The following is a 17,763-nucleotide window of genomic DNA, read 5'->3' as shown; positions in this document are numbered from 1 at the left end:
TGCTGACACAGTCCAAACTAATCCCGAACATGCTTCTCACATGCAACCTGTTACAAGAATGTCCTTGTTTTCATGTCCAAACATAATAACAAATTATAGTCTTCCTGTGCAGATTTCTCTTCTGAACAGAATTCTTATGAATTAATACCAGCAATGCAACATTAAATCCTTTCAGTGTCACCGAGTCATTCTCAGGAAACAATTCACATTGTGAATGGAAATGTATATTCAAGGATTTTACATTTCACATCAATTTTGAAAAGTTAATCATTGAACTTTCAACAATTTATCACACCCAAGGCCCAAAAGTAGCCAACATAGACATTGGGGACACAAAACATGTTTCTGTTAACTCAAAACCCGTTACAATCTAAATGTTTTGTGTTTGAATGTAACATGGTTTAATGTTCATAAAATTTTAATGTTGTTTCACTTGATATATTAGGAAGCTCAGGTCTGTATCGCACTGCACATGGTAGCAGCACATTTACAAGAAATTCATTTAATAAATAAATACATCAGACATGAGCTCTGAATTTATTCACAATCCGTTGTTTTATTAATTTTTTTTGTAAAGAAGCATGCAAGGGAAACTATTGTAGCAAAAAATAAGCTCTGTAAATAAGGGTAAATGTTCCGTCTGCTGCTGACAAATGACACATAATGACACATTTGACAGAGTTGATGATCTCAAGGATGAGCAGTTTGGCATTGTGTCATTTAAAATAGACACACTCATTTATTTAACTCAATGAAGTGTCCCATAAGACAACTACACTGTCCTGGCTTTCCTAATAAAAAAAGGTAAACATTAGAACTTAAATTCAACAAATACATTTACTGTAACTTTTTAACAGGTGCAAAAATTTATACTTTTACTGTGTACAAAATATTCAAGCTGTCCTTAAAAATGTTACTCAACTTTTATAAACTAAAAACAGTTTCTGAAATATTTTTTTGGATTTCTAATAAACCATGCCTCAAAAAGGTCCTTACTTAGGTGCGCAAAAGAAAGAAAGAATTGCAGGCATCTTGTTTTAGACAGACATAAAGCAAAATTTGAAAGTGTGTCATTCAATAATAAATGCACCCCACTGTTACATTCACAATACACTTTTTTAAATGTTTTAATAACATTTGAATAAAAAGGTTATATGCATTCATCCCCACTTAAAAAAGTGTAATTGTATAACAAAACCCTAAAAAACAAATTCTGATGTTTTTGTGAGTATCTGTAAACATGTCTACAAAGGGTTCATCAAATACTTGTTCAAGTACTGGAGTCTCATCATGACCATGAGGAATGCTTTGGAAAGTGCAATATAGCCTACATACACAACAGCCCTGACAGTTGGTTCCACCCTTCACACAATGTAAAATGAAGGGACAGGCCAACGAGTGCCAAATCTTCTTCAGTCTTAGTGCACTTAATCTTCACTGTGAATGAACGATGGGAGCGCTGGACATGTGAACCGGATATGCCAGCCGTACATCCAGAGCCTGGTTGTGCTGTGCCAAGGAGGTGTGATGGTAGTGCATAACTAGATCCTTCAAAGACTTGTGGAGATCAAATGGTTCGACGAATCCATAGCCGCGTTCTGTATGGCGAATCACACAGTGCCTCACCTGGCTGCCGACCCTGTGGTTAAAGATACCAAGAGCAGGTTTATTTTTTGAGAATCAGGGTCCATCAGGAAACAATGTTTCATCTAGTAGCTAGATTTATAAAAGTTTCATTGTTTATGACATAAGTGTTAGCAATAAAATTGTAAACGATCATTATACGACATGAAGGGAAGTATTACATAGGTTCTAAATCATTAACTATGGTTAATTATTCAGTCAGAAACTAGGTCAACTTTTAAAAGCAACCAATGTATTATTTATCTTCTTTTGAAACCAAATAACTATGATGTATTATTGCATCGCTGCATCAATAGGAAGAGAATTATAATAATAAGAAATTTCCAAGTGTCCAACCAAAGTGAACACTTATCACCATAATGGCGCGTTTTTATATTTTGCTTGACAAAATGGCACTCCAACCAATCAATTAATCTTAACTTGGGTTTTCTGAGTAAACAAGGTATAGTATGTGAATAGTACAGGTACTAGAATTTTACAATTAAGTTAACACATTAAGTAAAGTTAACTAAAAAGTCTAAGTTAGAACAACTGTTTGATTTTACATTGCAAATTGTCTCCCTAAACGAGACTATTAACAAACAAACAGGACAATGCACTGATTGATAACTTACACTACAGAGCAGGCATAACAATCCTTCGTGCTGCTGTTGCGGATGAGGAAAGCTCCAGATGGTTTCCCATGGAGAAGCTCCTCTGCCTGACTTCGACCGAGATCTCCCACAAACCAACTCTCTTCCTCCAGGAGCTCCGCACTCTTCTCTTGCCCCTCTTTTACCTCATACTGAGACCTGAGAAAATAATCACTCGTTGATAAGCTAAAAGCTCTGAATACGTCTCATACTTGGCTGTAGCTCTAAGAGCACCTCTGTCCAATTCCTGTACCTTACTGACCTATTGCATCAAACAAAGCACCCAGACGTGTCCCCACTTGCTGCCTTTGAGTTTGTTATTAAAAACGGGAAATTAAACAGCTTCAAAAGGGCTTGAAGAAGTGGTACAAGATTTGTTTTCAAATCAGTGGTGACAGGTAAGATTATTTAGAAATACAATAAAAATTATAATTACTGTTGTTTGCCAAGTCAAGTATCACACATCAAGGGATAGTTCATCCAAAAATGAAACGAAACACAAATGAAGATATTATAATGAAACCTGAGAGAATTCTATGGGGGTAGATTTGTTGCATTATTCCAAACAAATAGATTGTTATCCACAAATAAATGTAAAGAGATTCACAAAAATTAAATAAATTCACAAATAAATAGAATGAGATCCACAAATATATGCAGGAGTTTCACAAAAATGAATTAGATTCACAAATAAATACAATGACATTTGTGAATAAAAAAAATATCCACACATTGTTATGTCACAAACACAACTCTGCCTTGCATTCATTTGTGAATCTCTTCCTGTGCATTTGTGAATCGCTTCCTCTGCATTGGTGGATCTCTTCTTGCACATTTGTAAATCGCAGCACAGCGCGTGGATTTTGAAACATTTCTAGCGTCTACACTCACACAAATCCACAAATAGGTAGACTCCACCCACCGTCTACTTGAGCCAATCAGATAACGGCCATATTGTGCTGACCAATCGTAGCACATTCTCGCTCCAACCAATCACGTTTTGGCCAGAGCCGTTAGTTACCACTCCCATAGACTTAAAGCGTGTCATGGAGTGACCAATAATAGTTCCAGCATTGAACCCTGAACCCCATTCATTTCAGTGTAGGTTATCTCAAGCACACTCCTGGCAAACTGACGAAATTACTGCATATTTTGAGATTTTATGGCATTAGTTGACCTCTCAGGAATATTGATAGAAGATGTATTTTATGAAGCACGTTAGAGTTAATGTTTAGTGTTATATAATATATCGTTAGACTCTAACTTCAGTTAGATAACGTGAGCAGCACTGCAACAGCTACTATATCCAGATGCTATCTGTCATTTCAACAGTTTTTAGATTCTCTGAGATCTTTCAGTCAAAAGCGTCTATGAGAGCTCCATGAACCACGTGACCGCGCGTGCCGCCGGGAGATGAGAGCAGGTAGTTTTTCAACGCCTCTGACTTTACACATTAGCGCCACACTGCTTTTTATTGTTTGAATTTCGTTTTAAAACTTAAAAAAAGCAGGTTTGGCAATTTGAGAGCGAGAGACGCGCGTGAGTGACAGAGAGACGGAGGGAGAGCAGGGAAAGGAAATGCAGCTGAACGTTTTAAATATCGTTAAAAAGTTAGTCTATGTGTGGGAAACACTGTGATTGGTTATTATTTTCAACAGAAATGCCCGTGATTGACTACAATACTCAACGCTGTAAAATCATGTTGTACTGTCATGACCCAAATAAAATGACCAGATCACCAAAAAGATTAACGTTGTCTTTTCTTTATCTCTCCCCAGAGTAAAATGCTACTGTAAAGCCTAATCGAAGTCAATGCACATATTGTGTTCATATTTGACAGAAATCGCTGCAAATACAGTGAAAATGCTGTCTATCCTGCTAAACCCTATTAAAACAGACTGACAGCGTGGAGTTGTTTGGAACTATTGAGAGCTCTATGGCTCTAGTCAGCACAATATGGCCGTTATCTGATTGGCTCAAGTAGACGGAGGGTGGAGTCTACCTATTTGTGGATTTGTGTGAGTGTAGACGCTAGAAATGTTTCAAAATCCACGCGCTGTGCTGCGATTTACAAATGTGCAAGAAGAGATCCACCAATGCAGAGGAAGCGATTCACAAATGCACAGGAAGAGATTCACAAATGAATGCAAGGCAGAGTTGTGTTTGTGACATAACAATGTGTGGATATTTTTTTTATTCACAAATGTCATTGTATTTATTTGTGAATCTAATTCATTTTTGTGAAACTCCTGCATATATTTGTGGATCTCATTCTATTTTTTGTGAATTTATTTAATTTTTGTGAATCTCTTTACATTTATTTGTGGATAACAATCTATTTGTTTGGAATAATGCAACAAATCTACCCCCATAGAATTCTATCCCTCCATTCACCCAAACCTCAAATCAAAGGAAGGCATAAACATTAACAGTAGGGTTGGGACGGTATGCGCACAGCCGCACACTCACACACCAGCGCAGGCAATTGAACATAATAAGGAACATGTTTATTTTACATTTATTTTTTCACGTTTAGAACAGGAACAATTAGAACAGAAATGGAATGATATCTGGAAAAAAAAGTGCAGGCAAAACGAAATATAGACTAGGCTATGGTTTACATCCCAGCCTTCATATTTTTTGCTGAGAGAGCAGATCAGATCACGACTTAGAGATCTGAAGATGGAACAGCATAAACAAAGACAAACAAACACATTTTTTATTTATCGGTATTGATCAGTAATATATATTTATTTGTTCATGTTTATTTATTTCCCATATTTTTACTTTCAGATTACAGTCGTCGTCATCAATAAACTAACGACTTTCGCATACACACCAGCGCATATAATATAATATATTATTTATATTTATAGTATTTATATTTTTATATTACATATTTTTACATATTCAGGCTATTAATTTACATTTCCAATTTACATCTTGTGTGCGCTTTTGTCTCAGTGGTTAATGAAGACTATTTAACGAAGGCTCAAGGCTATTTAATTTAACAAAGTGTCGTCACTCGCTGCTCACACTACCGTGATTGTATATTATGATACTTTTATATATAATATAATATAATATGAATATTATTTTTTTATATTTTATAACATTTACATATTTATATTAATTTACATATCTTTTCTGGTGCGCGCTTTTGTCTCAGTGGTTCAAGGCTATTTAACGTAGACTATTTAGGCTAATTTAACAAATAGTCGCTGCTCACACTACTGTGATTGTATATTACTTATATGTATATATAATTATTATTTATATTTATGTTATTTATATTACATATTTTTACATATTTATATTAATTTATATATAGGCCTATATGCCTATCTCTTTGCTCCATCTTTTGATGAAGTTTTGTTGTTTGACACACGTCATTAGACACAATCCATGTCATTAGAATTGTGGGATTACAAATTTATACATTGTTATATCTAGGTTCCAATGTAATAGAATATAACTGAAAACATTAGCTATATTTGTGTTTTACATTTTGAAGTAAACTTGAGGAAATTCTAAGGAGATTACGTCAGGCTGTGTAAGTGGTTGAGACATTAAGTCTTTTGTCTTTATGCACTTCCTGACTATTTACCATGTCAAGTTTAGAGAAATACTGCCTGAGTGATTGGATTAGCATCTATGCATTTGAATGACACTGTTATGCTGATTGAATTACGGCTGATGAGACAGGAATGTTTGGGGTGTGTCTCTATTTTCCTATGTCTCCTCCCCTGCTGTATAATCCCTCCCCTTGAAATGTATATAAAATACAATGTTCAACTGGCTCCAGACAAGACTTGGAACCTCAGCGGAAAGACAGCACGTTTTTCTCAATAAAGAATCCTGCTGAAAAACCTATCCAAGTTCTCCTGGTAGTTCACAACAGATGGTGCCTTGTGACTCGGATAGAGTTCTAGCTTCCTCACCTGAAATCCAGATTGAAACTTCAAGCTCAAAGATCTGCCTACGTTCCAGACTGGAATCCAGAGCGAAACTTCCAGCTGAACAAAGATTTCCAGACCGAATGTTTCTCTTAACCAAGGGTTGTAGTGAGTGCTGCTCTGTCCAAAAGAACCTTAAAGACCAGTACAAATTTGTTTTCCTCTGCGCTGCCAGGGAAGAGTTAACGGACAGCTGTAGGGTTTGGTTAACTAAGTTATCCTTGTTTAGAGATGAAAGTTATCCTCTGTTTCAGGCAGAAGAGATTAGCCTCACAAGCTAATAATTGTTCTGTTTCAGGCAGGGAAGATTAGCATCAAGCTAATAATTGTTTTGCCTCTGTTTTAGGCAGGGAATATTAACATTTAGTTAATATTTGTGTTGTCCTCTGTTTTGCCAAAGAAAGTTAACAATAGTTGAGCTGTGTTAACAAGTTTGTTGATCAGAGAAGTCAGTGTTTGTGAGTGTGTGGTAACAAAGAGATGATCAAAGAAATCAGTGTTTGTGAGTGTGTGGTAACAAAGAAATTCAAAAATGTTTAGAAAGAATGCTAGACTGACCCCCACAACTGAAAAAGGTGGTCTCGCAGCTCCTTTGTGGACAGACAGTGATTTCAAATCACAGTTAGGAGTGCAAATGAATTTAATTGTTACAGAGAAAGTTAGACAAAAACTAACTCAGAAATATGAGATCCATCAAGACAAGAATTGGTTGATTGATGAATGTAAAAACGTTTTAGGAGCATGTATTCGCAAGAACAATATGAAAGGCATTATTTGTGGTCACAGAGAATTTGGTTTAGCGCTAGCTAGACAACAGTCTCAGTGTATCTCAGAGCTAGAGAAACAGAACAAAGAGCTCTCTGCTAAAGTAGATTCTTTGACTAAGAAATTGAAACTCAACAAAGCTGTAGAGAAAACTGATGTGAATGAAGTTAGTCAGACTGATAACGTTTATCCTGACTTGCAAGCTTTCTTTGAAACAGCTGTAGCCATTCAATCAGTATCTGATGTGCCTGTTGATTCAGTGAAATTTAGCGTCACAGCCCCAAACATTGTTTTACAGCGTGCACCAGTCACGAACCCATCCTGATGTACGTCTGCAATGACTGAAGTTTTGTTAGAGGATGAAATGACTCATGATTGTGTTACGCTTACATACGCAACTACGAATGAAATAGCAGAAACTCCCATTGAGAATGCAGAATTGGAGTTGTTTGTTGATGGTTCAGCTCAAGTGATTGAAGGGATAGGATAGGACACGGAACAGTGAGGAGCCCAGGAAAGAACCGAATGCAACAGGCATTCGGGAGCCAACCCTGCGGTGAAGACTTCCTTATAGGCCTTTCCCCATCCACTAGTCCATCCTTACCTCACTGTTTCTTTAGGTGTCACAGGAATTAAGAAATAGGGAAAGAAACAACAATAGCAGACTCCGATTGAACAGATGAGACAACCCTGATGTTTGCTGTCTTTTAGAACAAATACTGCTCTGTTGTCTTTTGTTTTCGTTCTTAATCTGTGCAGACACCACTTGAAGGCTGTTCCCAGACCCATACGCACGCACTTTCTTATCTGCGTATGAAGCCACAACCACTTGAAGGCTGTTCCCAGACCCATACGCACCGATCCTCACCTGCGTATGAAGCCACAACCTCTGAAGGACAACCAGACCCACTACTGAGTCAACCTTTCAAGAAGAAGAAGAAAAAAAAATACACAACGCAGAGAATAATCTACGGGAACTTCAGTCTTCCATCAACATGATCAAGATTGCCTTGCTACTACTCATCATGGACATCGCACAAAGTGTAGACTTCAGAAACAACATATTCTTAGAGCTGATGCATGTGCCAAGAAACACCTTCTTTGCTGGAAAGAACATTTGCATGCCACACCTGCCTTCAGTAGGAGCAGGAATCCCATGGGTGGCACATGATGGGATGAACGTCTGTATATAACATCCTGCTCAGCCAATTCAATGGCAGGTGCACCCTGGTTGCTCTCCTACCACTAACAAAGAAGATGGCTGCATTCAAGGACTCACTTATGCACAAACATGGTGGTCAAGGACTCTTGAACAAAATCCAACAAGACATTCTTGATCTTTCAGCAAATTACATCAGATGACTGAAGATAATTCTTCATGGTTCAGAAACCTGTAAGGTCAACAAAGGACTCACAAGGACTGTTCCAACCACAAAAGAATATTACCCGTAATTAACTACACGGACCCTAGTGGCATGTGTGTTTCTGTGTCAACATGTCATTCGTCACTACAGACAATCAACGCAGAGAAAGTGATATGTGCCTGTAACTTTTTCCAAGTTACATGACTAGACGATGGGGCTTATGTTAACAAACATAAGCTATAGAATGGACTGATGAAGGTTTAAATTTGTATTATGTGCGTTATTAGAACTCCCAAAGGGGGGATTGTGGGATTACAAATTTATACATTGTTATATCTAGGTTCCAATGTAATAGAATATAACTGAAAACATTATCTATATTTGTGTTTTACATTTTGAAGTAAACTTGAGGAAATTCTAAGGAGATTACGTCAGGCTGTGTAAGTGGTTGAGACATTAAGTCTTTTGTCTTTATGCACTTCCTGACTATTTACCATGACAAGTTTAGAGCAATACTGCCTGAGTGATTGGATTAGCATCTATGCATTTGAATGACACTGTTATGCTGATTGAATTACGGCTGATGAGACAGGAATGTTTGGGGTGTGTCTCTATTTTCCTATGTCTCCTCCCCTGCTGTATAATCCCTCCCCTTGAAATCTATATAAAATACAATGTTCAACTGGCTTTAGTCAGACTTGGAACCTCAGCGGAAAGACAGCACGTTTTTCTCAATAAAGAATCCTGCTGAAAAACCTATCCAAGTTCTCCTGGTCTCTACTTCAAGAAACAACAGAAGTTCACAACAGAATCAACGAATCCATGGAATTAGACACAACGTGCACACATGTGCAGGGCAATGTTTTTTGTTTTTTTTGCGGTGATGGCGGTGACGATTTCAGACCCGCGGTAGATGTCACGTGACCGCGGTATTGCGGTAACCGTCCCAGCCCTAATTAACAGTTGAATTAATCTTTTAAAATGTAATCAAATGAAAATGTAACAATTCCTTTTAGCTTTGGCAAACAAAGTTCTACTCAACATTTATATTAAAATTAAAACAAGAAAAATTGTGTTACATTCTTTAAAAATAAAGTTTAAATCATTTTATTACTACTTCTATTTTTATTATTAAAATACATTCTTTATATTAGTAAAATATATTTCTGTCACAATTTCTCCAAATCAAACCAACCTTTAACTTTGACAGGTTGTCGTGCGTTTCTGTGTATATGACGATAGTTTTTCTCAAATGAAATGATGAAATGCAGATGAAGTGACTCTCAGAGCAGCTCTGGAGAACGAAAGAAGATATTTTGAAGAATGTCGGTAACCAAAAATTTGATGGGCCCCATTGACTTCCATAGTGGACATTGGAAGTCAATGAGGCCAATCAACTGTTTGGTTACAACATTCTTCCAAATATCTTCTTTCGTGTTCAACATAAGAAAGAAACTCTTACAGGTTTGGAACAACTTGAGTAAATGAGTAAATGGTGTAAATGACGACTGCGTTTTCATTTATTAGTGAACTATCCCTTTAATTCCTAGGGTGCTCTTTCAGTACGGCTCGGGTTATGTCTATAACCCTTGTTCCCTGAGAAAGGGAACGAGCACTGCGTCGGAACGACGAATTTGGGGATGCTCCAAACGTAGCATGTTGCATCATGACATAGATGTGACGGCATTCCCGGAAGATACATAAGGGGGGCCGGCGCATAGTAACGGCAATTATCGCGATGAAGCATGCGCTCCAGGCGTGACGAGGTGTTCTCAGGGAACAAGGGTTATAGACATAACCCGAGCCGTTCCCTTTTGAGGGAACTCGCACTGCGTCGGAACGACGAATTTGGGGAACGAGTACCCACTAGGCCACACCGAGGGTCATGCCTGCCCTATTGTGAAGCTAGAGACCAGGCACAACTAGGACTGGAGCACCCTAGCGCCGGGCGTCGTAGGGAGGTGTAACCTGTAAAATCGTATAAAAGTGTGTGGGGTAGCCCACCCAGCCGCCTCGCAGATATCCTGCATCGGGACTCCAGAAAGGAGGGCCACCGAGGAGGCCATGCCCCGGGTGGAATGAGCCCTCACAGCCATAGGTGAAGGCAAATTGCACACCTGATAGGCAGTGGCTATTGCCTGGACAAGCCAGTTGCTGATTGTCGGAGTAGAAGCAGGCAGCCCTTTCTTGGGTGTACCAAAGCACACTAATAGCTGTTCTGATTTCCTCCACTGCGCAGACTTCTCCAAATATATTTTAAGAGCTCTGACCGGGCAGAGCAGGTGAAGTCTACCTTCTTCTGCCGTCCCGTGAGGCGGAGGATGGAAGGCCTGAAGAACCAATGATCTGGCCACACTAGATGGCACCTTGGGCACATAACCCGGCTTAGGATGTTAGATGGCCTTAACTCCGCCTGGGGCGAACTCCAGGCAAGTCTGTGTCACCGCCAAGGCCTGGAGGTCCCCCATTCTCCTCAGAGAAGTGATAGAAAGGAGAAAAGCCACCTTAAGGGTCAGGTTCTTTGCCTCAGCCGACTCCAGTGGCTCAAAGGGGGCCTCAGCCAAACCTTCAAGTACCACTGCCAGATCCCAAGTTGGAACTCTGGAACGAGCTGCAGGCCTCATCCTCCGAGCCCCACGGAGGAACCATACAACCAGATGGTGCCTACCGAAAGGTCCATCACTCACAGGAGCGTGGAAAGCCCCAATGGCAGCCACGTACAGCTTGAGTTTGGACAGGGTAAGACCCGCAGAGAAGCGATTTTGGAGGAACTCCGGCACTGAAGCCACTGGGCAGTAAACTGGGTCCACCTCACGCTCCCTGCACCAAGTGGCAAACACATTCCACTTGAGGCTGTACAGTCTCCTTGTAGACGGAGCCCTGGAACTGAGCAAGGTCTCAATCACATCTGTCATCACATCACATCTGACCATCGCCAGCGGGGCTGGATGCGTGAGAGAAAACCACAGTGGGCAGGGTGACGTCTCTCGAGACGCAAACAGATCCACTTCCACTGGGCCGAACCTCTCGCACATGGCCTCCACCACCTCTGGGTGGAGCCGCCACTCCCCGGTCCTCAGCCCCTGCCTCGACAGGATGTCTGCTCCCTGATTTTGGACCCCCGGGACATACATTGCCCTGAGTGACAACAGTTTCCCTTGGGACCACAGGAGGATGTGATGCGCCAGTCTGCACAGAGGGCGCGACCTCAGACCCCCCTGACGATTGAGGTACGAAACGACTGCTGTGTTGTCTGTTCGTACCAGGACATGGTGACCACGGAGGTCCGGGAAAAAACTCCGGCAACAGGACGCTCCCAACACTGGCACCTGGGACAGAAACCAAGGTTTCTTCCATATGACTAGGGAACGAAGGCATCTGCGCGTTACCCTGATCATACGGAATGGATTCCCTCTGTGGAAAAACCCCTTGGTTTTCAGTCACCACTGTAGGGGTCTCATGTGTAGCAGGCCAAAAGGTATCACGTTGGACGCTGCCGCCATGTGCCCCAGCAACTTTTGAAAGTGCTTTACAGTGATGCTGTGGCCTAGCCTTATTCCTGATGCTGCACTTACACCAAACGCGAATTGAGCGTCAAAATCGCGTCTACCGCGTCTAGTTTCACGCGCGAACATTTTGAATGCATTCGTGCGTCCGCAGAGAAATGGACGCGCGTAGAAATCGAGCGTTTGAAGCGAAATTGACGCGCGTTCAAGGCACTCCAGGAGAAATATGTCATAAAACAGCACTCTGCCTCTTTACATTTTCATTAAACATATATATTAAGCATTAATAGCCACACAAATGTGGTCCAGGCAACTGTGTATTATCTTCACTACATGTATATTTAAATATCCTTAAAATATAAAGTTATGAAACTTCTCTTTGCCCTCAGTCAAAACGATTTGGCAGACAACAAATTATAGATTCATGAGAGCAAAGCTCGGCCGTTAGATTTACACAAAACGAACCACTACAGGACATCAGAGCCAGCGGCAGACGCCAGAAGGACTGGCCGAGGAAAGGCTGCCTTCGCCGGGGTTATGAGCAGTGATTGCCCGGTGATCGCCTGGATCTCATAACTCCAAAAACACAAGATTATTTTTTTTAAATAGGCGCTCTCTTTATAAATAAACCACAGATTTGAGCTTTAAACAACTACATTCCCACCTGAAAAATTCTTAAAACTACACTTTGTGACACAATAGTACTATTTTTAATTTATGCAGGGTTTCTCATACACGTCACTTTACCACGTGACAGCAGCAAGCAGGCTCCTGATTGGTTAACGCGGCGCGAATTGACACCAAAGTTCAAATTTTTCAACTCGGGCGTCAGACGCGAATTTGCTTCAAACGCGTGAATGCACAAAAGCACCATTCGCGTGTAACGCGCGTGTCGCGCAAGACGCTCAATTCACGTCCAATTCGCGCGAACTGGACGCGCGAATGAGGCGGATTCGCGTCCTTCGCCGCGAGACCTCCAGACGCGCGTCAACGCGCCTTTCCATTGACTTAACATTGAAATCACTCGCGCCAGATGCTCTATTCGCGTTTGGTGTGAACGCAGCATGAGACCATCGCCAGCATGGTCTTGACTCGCGCGGGGGACATTTGTGCCCGCATCGTATTCGAGTCCCATACAATCCCCAGGAACGTGGTTCTCTGGGAGGGTGTCAACACACTCTTTTTCGTGTTGAGTCTCAGCCCCAAGCACTGTATGTGGGCCAGAACGACATCTCGATGCCGAACTGCCTGGGCCAATATGAGCCAGTCGTCGATATCATTCAGCACACGGATGCCCTGGAGTCTCAATGGAGCCAGAGCTGCATCCATGCACTTCGTGAATGTGCGTGGGGAAAGCTAGGCCGAAGGGAAGCACTCGATATTGGTACGCCTCGCCCCGAAAGGGAACCTCAAGAACTTCCTGTGACATGGAAGGATGGATATATGGATATACGCGTCTTTCAGATCTATCGTGACAAACCAGTCCTTGGACTGGATCTGACCAACAATGATGGGAATGGTGAGCATTTTTAATCTGAACCTCCTCAGAGACCGATTCAAATATCTCAGATCTAGAATAGGACACAGCCCTCCATCCTTTTTGGGAACTATAAAGTACCGGCTGTAGAACCCAGACTTCCTCTCAGACCTCGGAGGGGGACCGCTCTTAGAAGCCCAGCCGAAGCTAGGACTTCTTCCCAACAGCCTTCCTAGCCTGAAGGACGTTCCTCAGATCACCCTTGGGCGCGGAAGACTGCTGGTGAGAGCACCGCCTCTGTTGCCAAGCTCCCGGAGGAGGGGCTCTAGAGGCAACGCTCTCTTTCTGCACCTGCCGGTGCGAGGAGCTGCCGGTGTGCTGGGGGCAGCCTTCCCAGGCTTTGAGCGGCGAGGGAGATACTGGCGGAAAGCTGCTGACTGTTTTTTCACCTCCTGAAATCTGTCGATGACGGTGTTAACGGCGTCGCCGAACAGACCAGAAGGCGAAATCGGGGAGTCTAGGAGGAAGGTTTAATCCTTCTCCTTCATCCCCGATAAATTCAGCCACAGGTGTCTCTCCACAGTCACCATAGATGCCATGGAGCGGCCGATAGCACAGGCCGTCTCCTTGGTGATGCGGAGAGACAAATCAGCAGCCTTCCGGAGTTCCAGTACATCCTCCGGAGAGGGACCCTCGCCCTCATCAAGCTCTTTCAGGAGGTCAGCCTGCAATATGGATAGTGTGTGCAGGGTACTACCAGCCCGCCCAGCCACCATATAAGCTCTGCCCGGGCTTTTAGGGATGATGCAGAATCGGGCGAAAGATAGCTTGCGAGAGCTTCCTCCACCCGAGGCATTGTCCCATAGCCAGCCTTGCGTGCCCCCAGCACGTTGGCATAATCCAACAGTGGGGGATTGGAAACACGCGCTGAATAAGGCTTCTTCCAATTCATTGTGCAAGTTAGGGAAAAACGGCAAGCCCCGGCGAGGTGATTGAACCTGGCGAGTAAGAAAGCGATTGTCCAGCCTACTGGGCCTCTGGATTTCCTGCGTTTCTTGTGGCCACTCGATCTTTAATTTAGCTACCGCACGGGTTAACACCTCTACCAGCTCCTCTTGAGCGGGTGGATGAAGTGACGACACACTCAGTGCTTCACCACCCGCCTCCATGTCAAACTCATCCGGTTCCTCGGAACCAGAGAGCGTGAACATCGGATTCTCCACCCCGGGGGAAGAAGCCGCAGCGCGGGCTTCCACACAGGGAGGGAGAATATCTGAACTGTCAGACGAGGAGTGGGAAAGTGCCTCAGCAGTCCCAAACCTCGCTGACACGTCCATTTGTGAGCCCCATGATCTGCGACGCCGAGCTGCCACAGCGACCGCGGGTCCAGAACCACAGGGCTGGCCGGCTTCATCGAACACGGCCAGCCGAGAGTGAAGCAGCCTGAGTGTCAGCTTCACACAATGCTCACAGGCGGCTCCCTCAAGAGCCGCCCTAGCATGCTGAACACCCAGGCACTCAACACAAAGCGAGTATGTGTCCGAGCCTGACATGAAACAGGGACACGGATGAACACACACTGCTTGAAATCTTTTTGAGTCGCCATTCTCACACACTTTATATTTCTTTTTGCTTTTTTGACAGACAACAATAAATAGACAGACAGTATGACAGAGAGCGCTATGCTGAAGAGCGATAACTGCCGTTACTATGCGCCGGCCCCCCTTATGTATCTTCCGGGTATGTCGTCACATCTACGTCATGACGCAACACCAATCAGGATTGGTATAGTTTCATTCAGACTTCAAATACGCTGTTGCTTAGGGAGCATCCCCAAATTCGTTGTTCTGACGCAGTGCGAGTTCCCTCGAAAGGGAACTGCTGTTATCGCAAGTAAAACATATAGATCACAGTGTTTCCCACAGATTAGAAACCAATTTGTGGTGGTGGGTGAATGGGATGGGATGGGGGACAGGAGTGTTGGTGATTGGCACAAAAATCGATTTCGATCTTGATTCAGTATCAGTTCGTATGTATATAGCCTACTGTGCATAAGGAAAAATAAGTTTGTCTTTTTAGCACTATTTCCTAGGTTAATTTATATTAGCTTGCATTCATTAATATTCACTTGTGTTCGCTTATATATAAGTATCATTAAAAATATTAGGATGCAAGTTATTAAATTTTTTAAATTTCACATTTAACACTAGAACTGCCATGACGGTCAAAATGACCGTTTTGAAATGTATATGTACAATAACTTTGTTGAATAAAAAAATACAATCTTGCTGATTTGTGACTATTCCTAAAAGTGTTTCTATTTTTACTTACAATAGATTTTATATAAATTACATAAAAGGCAAACAAATTATGAGCATTTCTACTAGGGGTGTAACGATTCATCTACTACATCGATGTATCGATTTATATTCCTATGATCTAACTACATCGATCTGTGCTCGGCAAGTTGGCCTTCCGGACGACATATATCGATCTAACATCGTTTTAAAAGGTAATCAATCGATTGTATCGATAATAGGAAATAAAGCATTTGATTTAATCACGTCAGACTTTATATGGATGTTTTTTCTTAGCACTTTTAATGATAAAGGCGTTAAACGTTACTCGATTCAGTCTGCCTATCTGTGACATCATCGCCACGCACCAGCAGCAGCGCAAAGAAAACAAAACATAGCATGGCGTATGGCAGAGGAGAAGCCAATGAGCGAGAAATTATCAAGCCACCAGGAGAAAGAGCTACCTGTACTTTCAACCCTTGCTAAATGTTACCTGTGCATTCCTGGCACCAGTGTGCCAGTAGAGTGAGTTTTTAATACTGCTGGCGACATAGTGAACGCACAGAGAAGTGTTCTGCGGTCAGATCATGTTGATCAGTTGATATTTTTGAAAAAAAAAAAATCTGTAGAGTCAATGAAGAGTAGTTGTTTACATTTTATCTTTTGTTAAATATTGTTTGTTTATTAAACTGAGAGTAGTAGCAGGTTCAGCCAGTTTATTCAACCTGAAGAAATGTTGGTTGCACTTTATTTTTGATAATAATATTGTATTTGTATTATTTTAATGTTGAAAAACAACAGGAAAAGTAGCAGGTAAACCTACTATTAATTAAACCTGAAGAGAAGTTAGTTGCACTTTATTTTTGATATTAATATTGTAATATTTTTATGTTGGAAAACAAAAGCAGAAGTAGCAGGTTAACCTACTGTTGAAATGTTGGTTGCACTTACTGTGATTTTATTGAAAATGTATTGAATATTGAAAATGAGAGCAGAAAAGGTTAACTTCCTGTTAATTCAACCTAAACTGTTGGTTGCACTTTATTCAAATAAAATGTGAATGCATTTTCCATTAATTGTTGTTTACTTGTTTGTTTATATCCATAATTAATTGATACCTGATTCCCTTACAAGAAACAACAGGAATCTAGGAAACTTCACCTGCACTGACCAGTATCCAGATATTTATTTCAGTCACACAATTTTTGGCTAAAAAGTTACTGAATCGATTTCAAGTCACTGAATCGTTTCGGATCGTAATGTTCTAAATGAACCAATATCGTCCTTGAATCGTATCGACAACCTCAAATCGTGATACGAATCGAATCGTTGTTAAAACGAGTCGTTACACCCCTAATTTCTACCTATTAAAGCCATAACGGTCATATTGACCGCTCTAAATCTCGCACGATTCTATTGTTCTTTCCCGCGGTTTATTGTCTCTGTCAGCGTCTCCAGTAGGCTACTATTAGCATATGCTCATTTGATTATAAATACAAATTCTTGGACTACAAATTATTATTGCCTTTTAAAAAATAGATTTATAAAGAGTTTTAGGGAGCGTTTATAAAATGTCTAATACAAATAATAGAATGAAGAGAAATATGACTTTTGCCATGGCCTTGGAAATGCTTCACAATCTGGACAGTGATGACTCTGATGCAGGGGCGCTGTCTGAGGTGGAAAGTGACAGCGACCTTTCCTGGGTGCAAGACAACAGTTCATCCTCATCAGAGAGTGAGTCAAAGTCCGGAAAAAGGAAAAAGAGGTGGCTACCTTCCTCGGAGATTAGGGAACCAGATGTTCCATTCACAGCTGACGTTCCAGGTAAACTTGGATGCCCATATTTACTAGTTCTGCTGTTCATATTATTATTATTTTATTATATTATAATATTATAAAATTATTATTATTATTAGAATATTACTATCATCCTAACGTAATTGTTATTGTTATTAGAATATTATTATTATTGTGATATTATTATTATTATATTTTTGTTATTATTATTATTAGTAGTATTATATTGTTGTCCTACGCCTTCCCGAACCAGTACCTGCACTTGAGCCAGCTGGAGTGCTCAGCCTGCCCTTAGAGTCATCTCGGCCGGAGGTGGCTGTGG

At 41.3% G+C, this 17,763-nt stretch overlaps 1 protein-coding gene across 2 annotated transcripts in view; it reads right to left on the bottom strand.

Annotated features, from left to right (window-relative positions):
- Nucleotides 1-210: 210 nt before the first annotated feature.
- pik3r3a (phosphoinositide-3-kinase, regulatory subunit 3a (gamma)) overlaps nt 211-17,763 on the bottom strand; it is a 35,833-nt gene continuing 18,280 nt past the window's right edge. Inside the window, exons 7-8 of one of the 2 annotated variants that reach the window (XM_079820312.1) lie at nt 2,259-2,435; nt 211-1,639 (exon numbers count right to left, since the gene is read on the bottom strand). In XM_079820312.1, coding sequence (XP_079676438.1) covers nt 1,435-1,639; nt 2,259-2,435 — 382 coding nt within the window. In that variant the 3' untranslated portion in view covers nt 211-1,434. The remainder of the gene's footprint in view (nt 1,640-2,258; nt 2,436-17,763) is intronic. The other variant, XM_079820311.1, reaches the window with a different exon arrangement.

The sequence above is a fragment of the Gobio gobio genome (assembly GCF_949357685.1).
Source record: "Gobio gobio genome assembly, chromosome: 6".
NCBI classification, from domain to species: domain Eukaryota; kingdom Metazoa; phylum Chordata; class Actinopteri; order Cypriniformes; family Gobionidae; genus Gobio; species Gobio gobio.
Note: the sequence above shows the minus strand (reverse complement) of the source record. Positions and strands in the feature narration are given on the sequence as shown.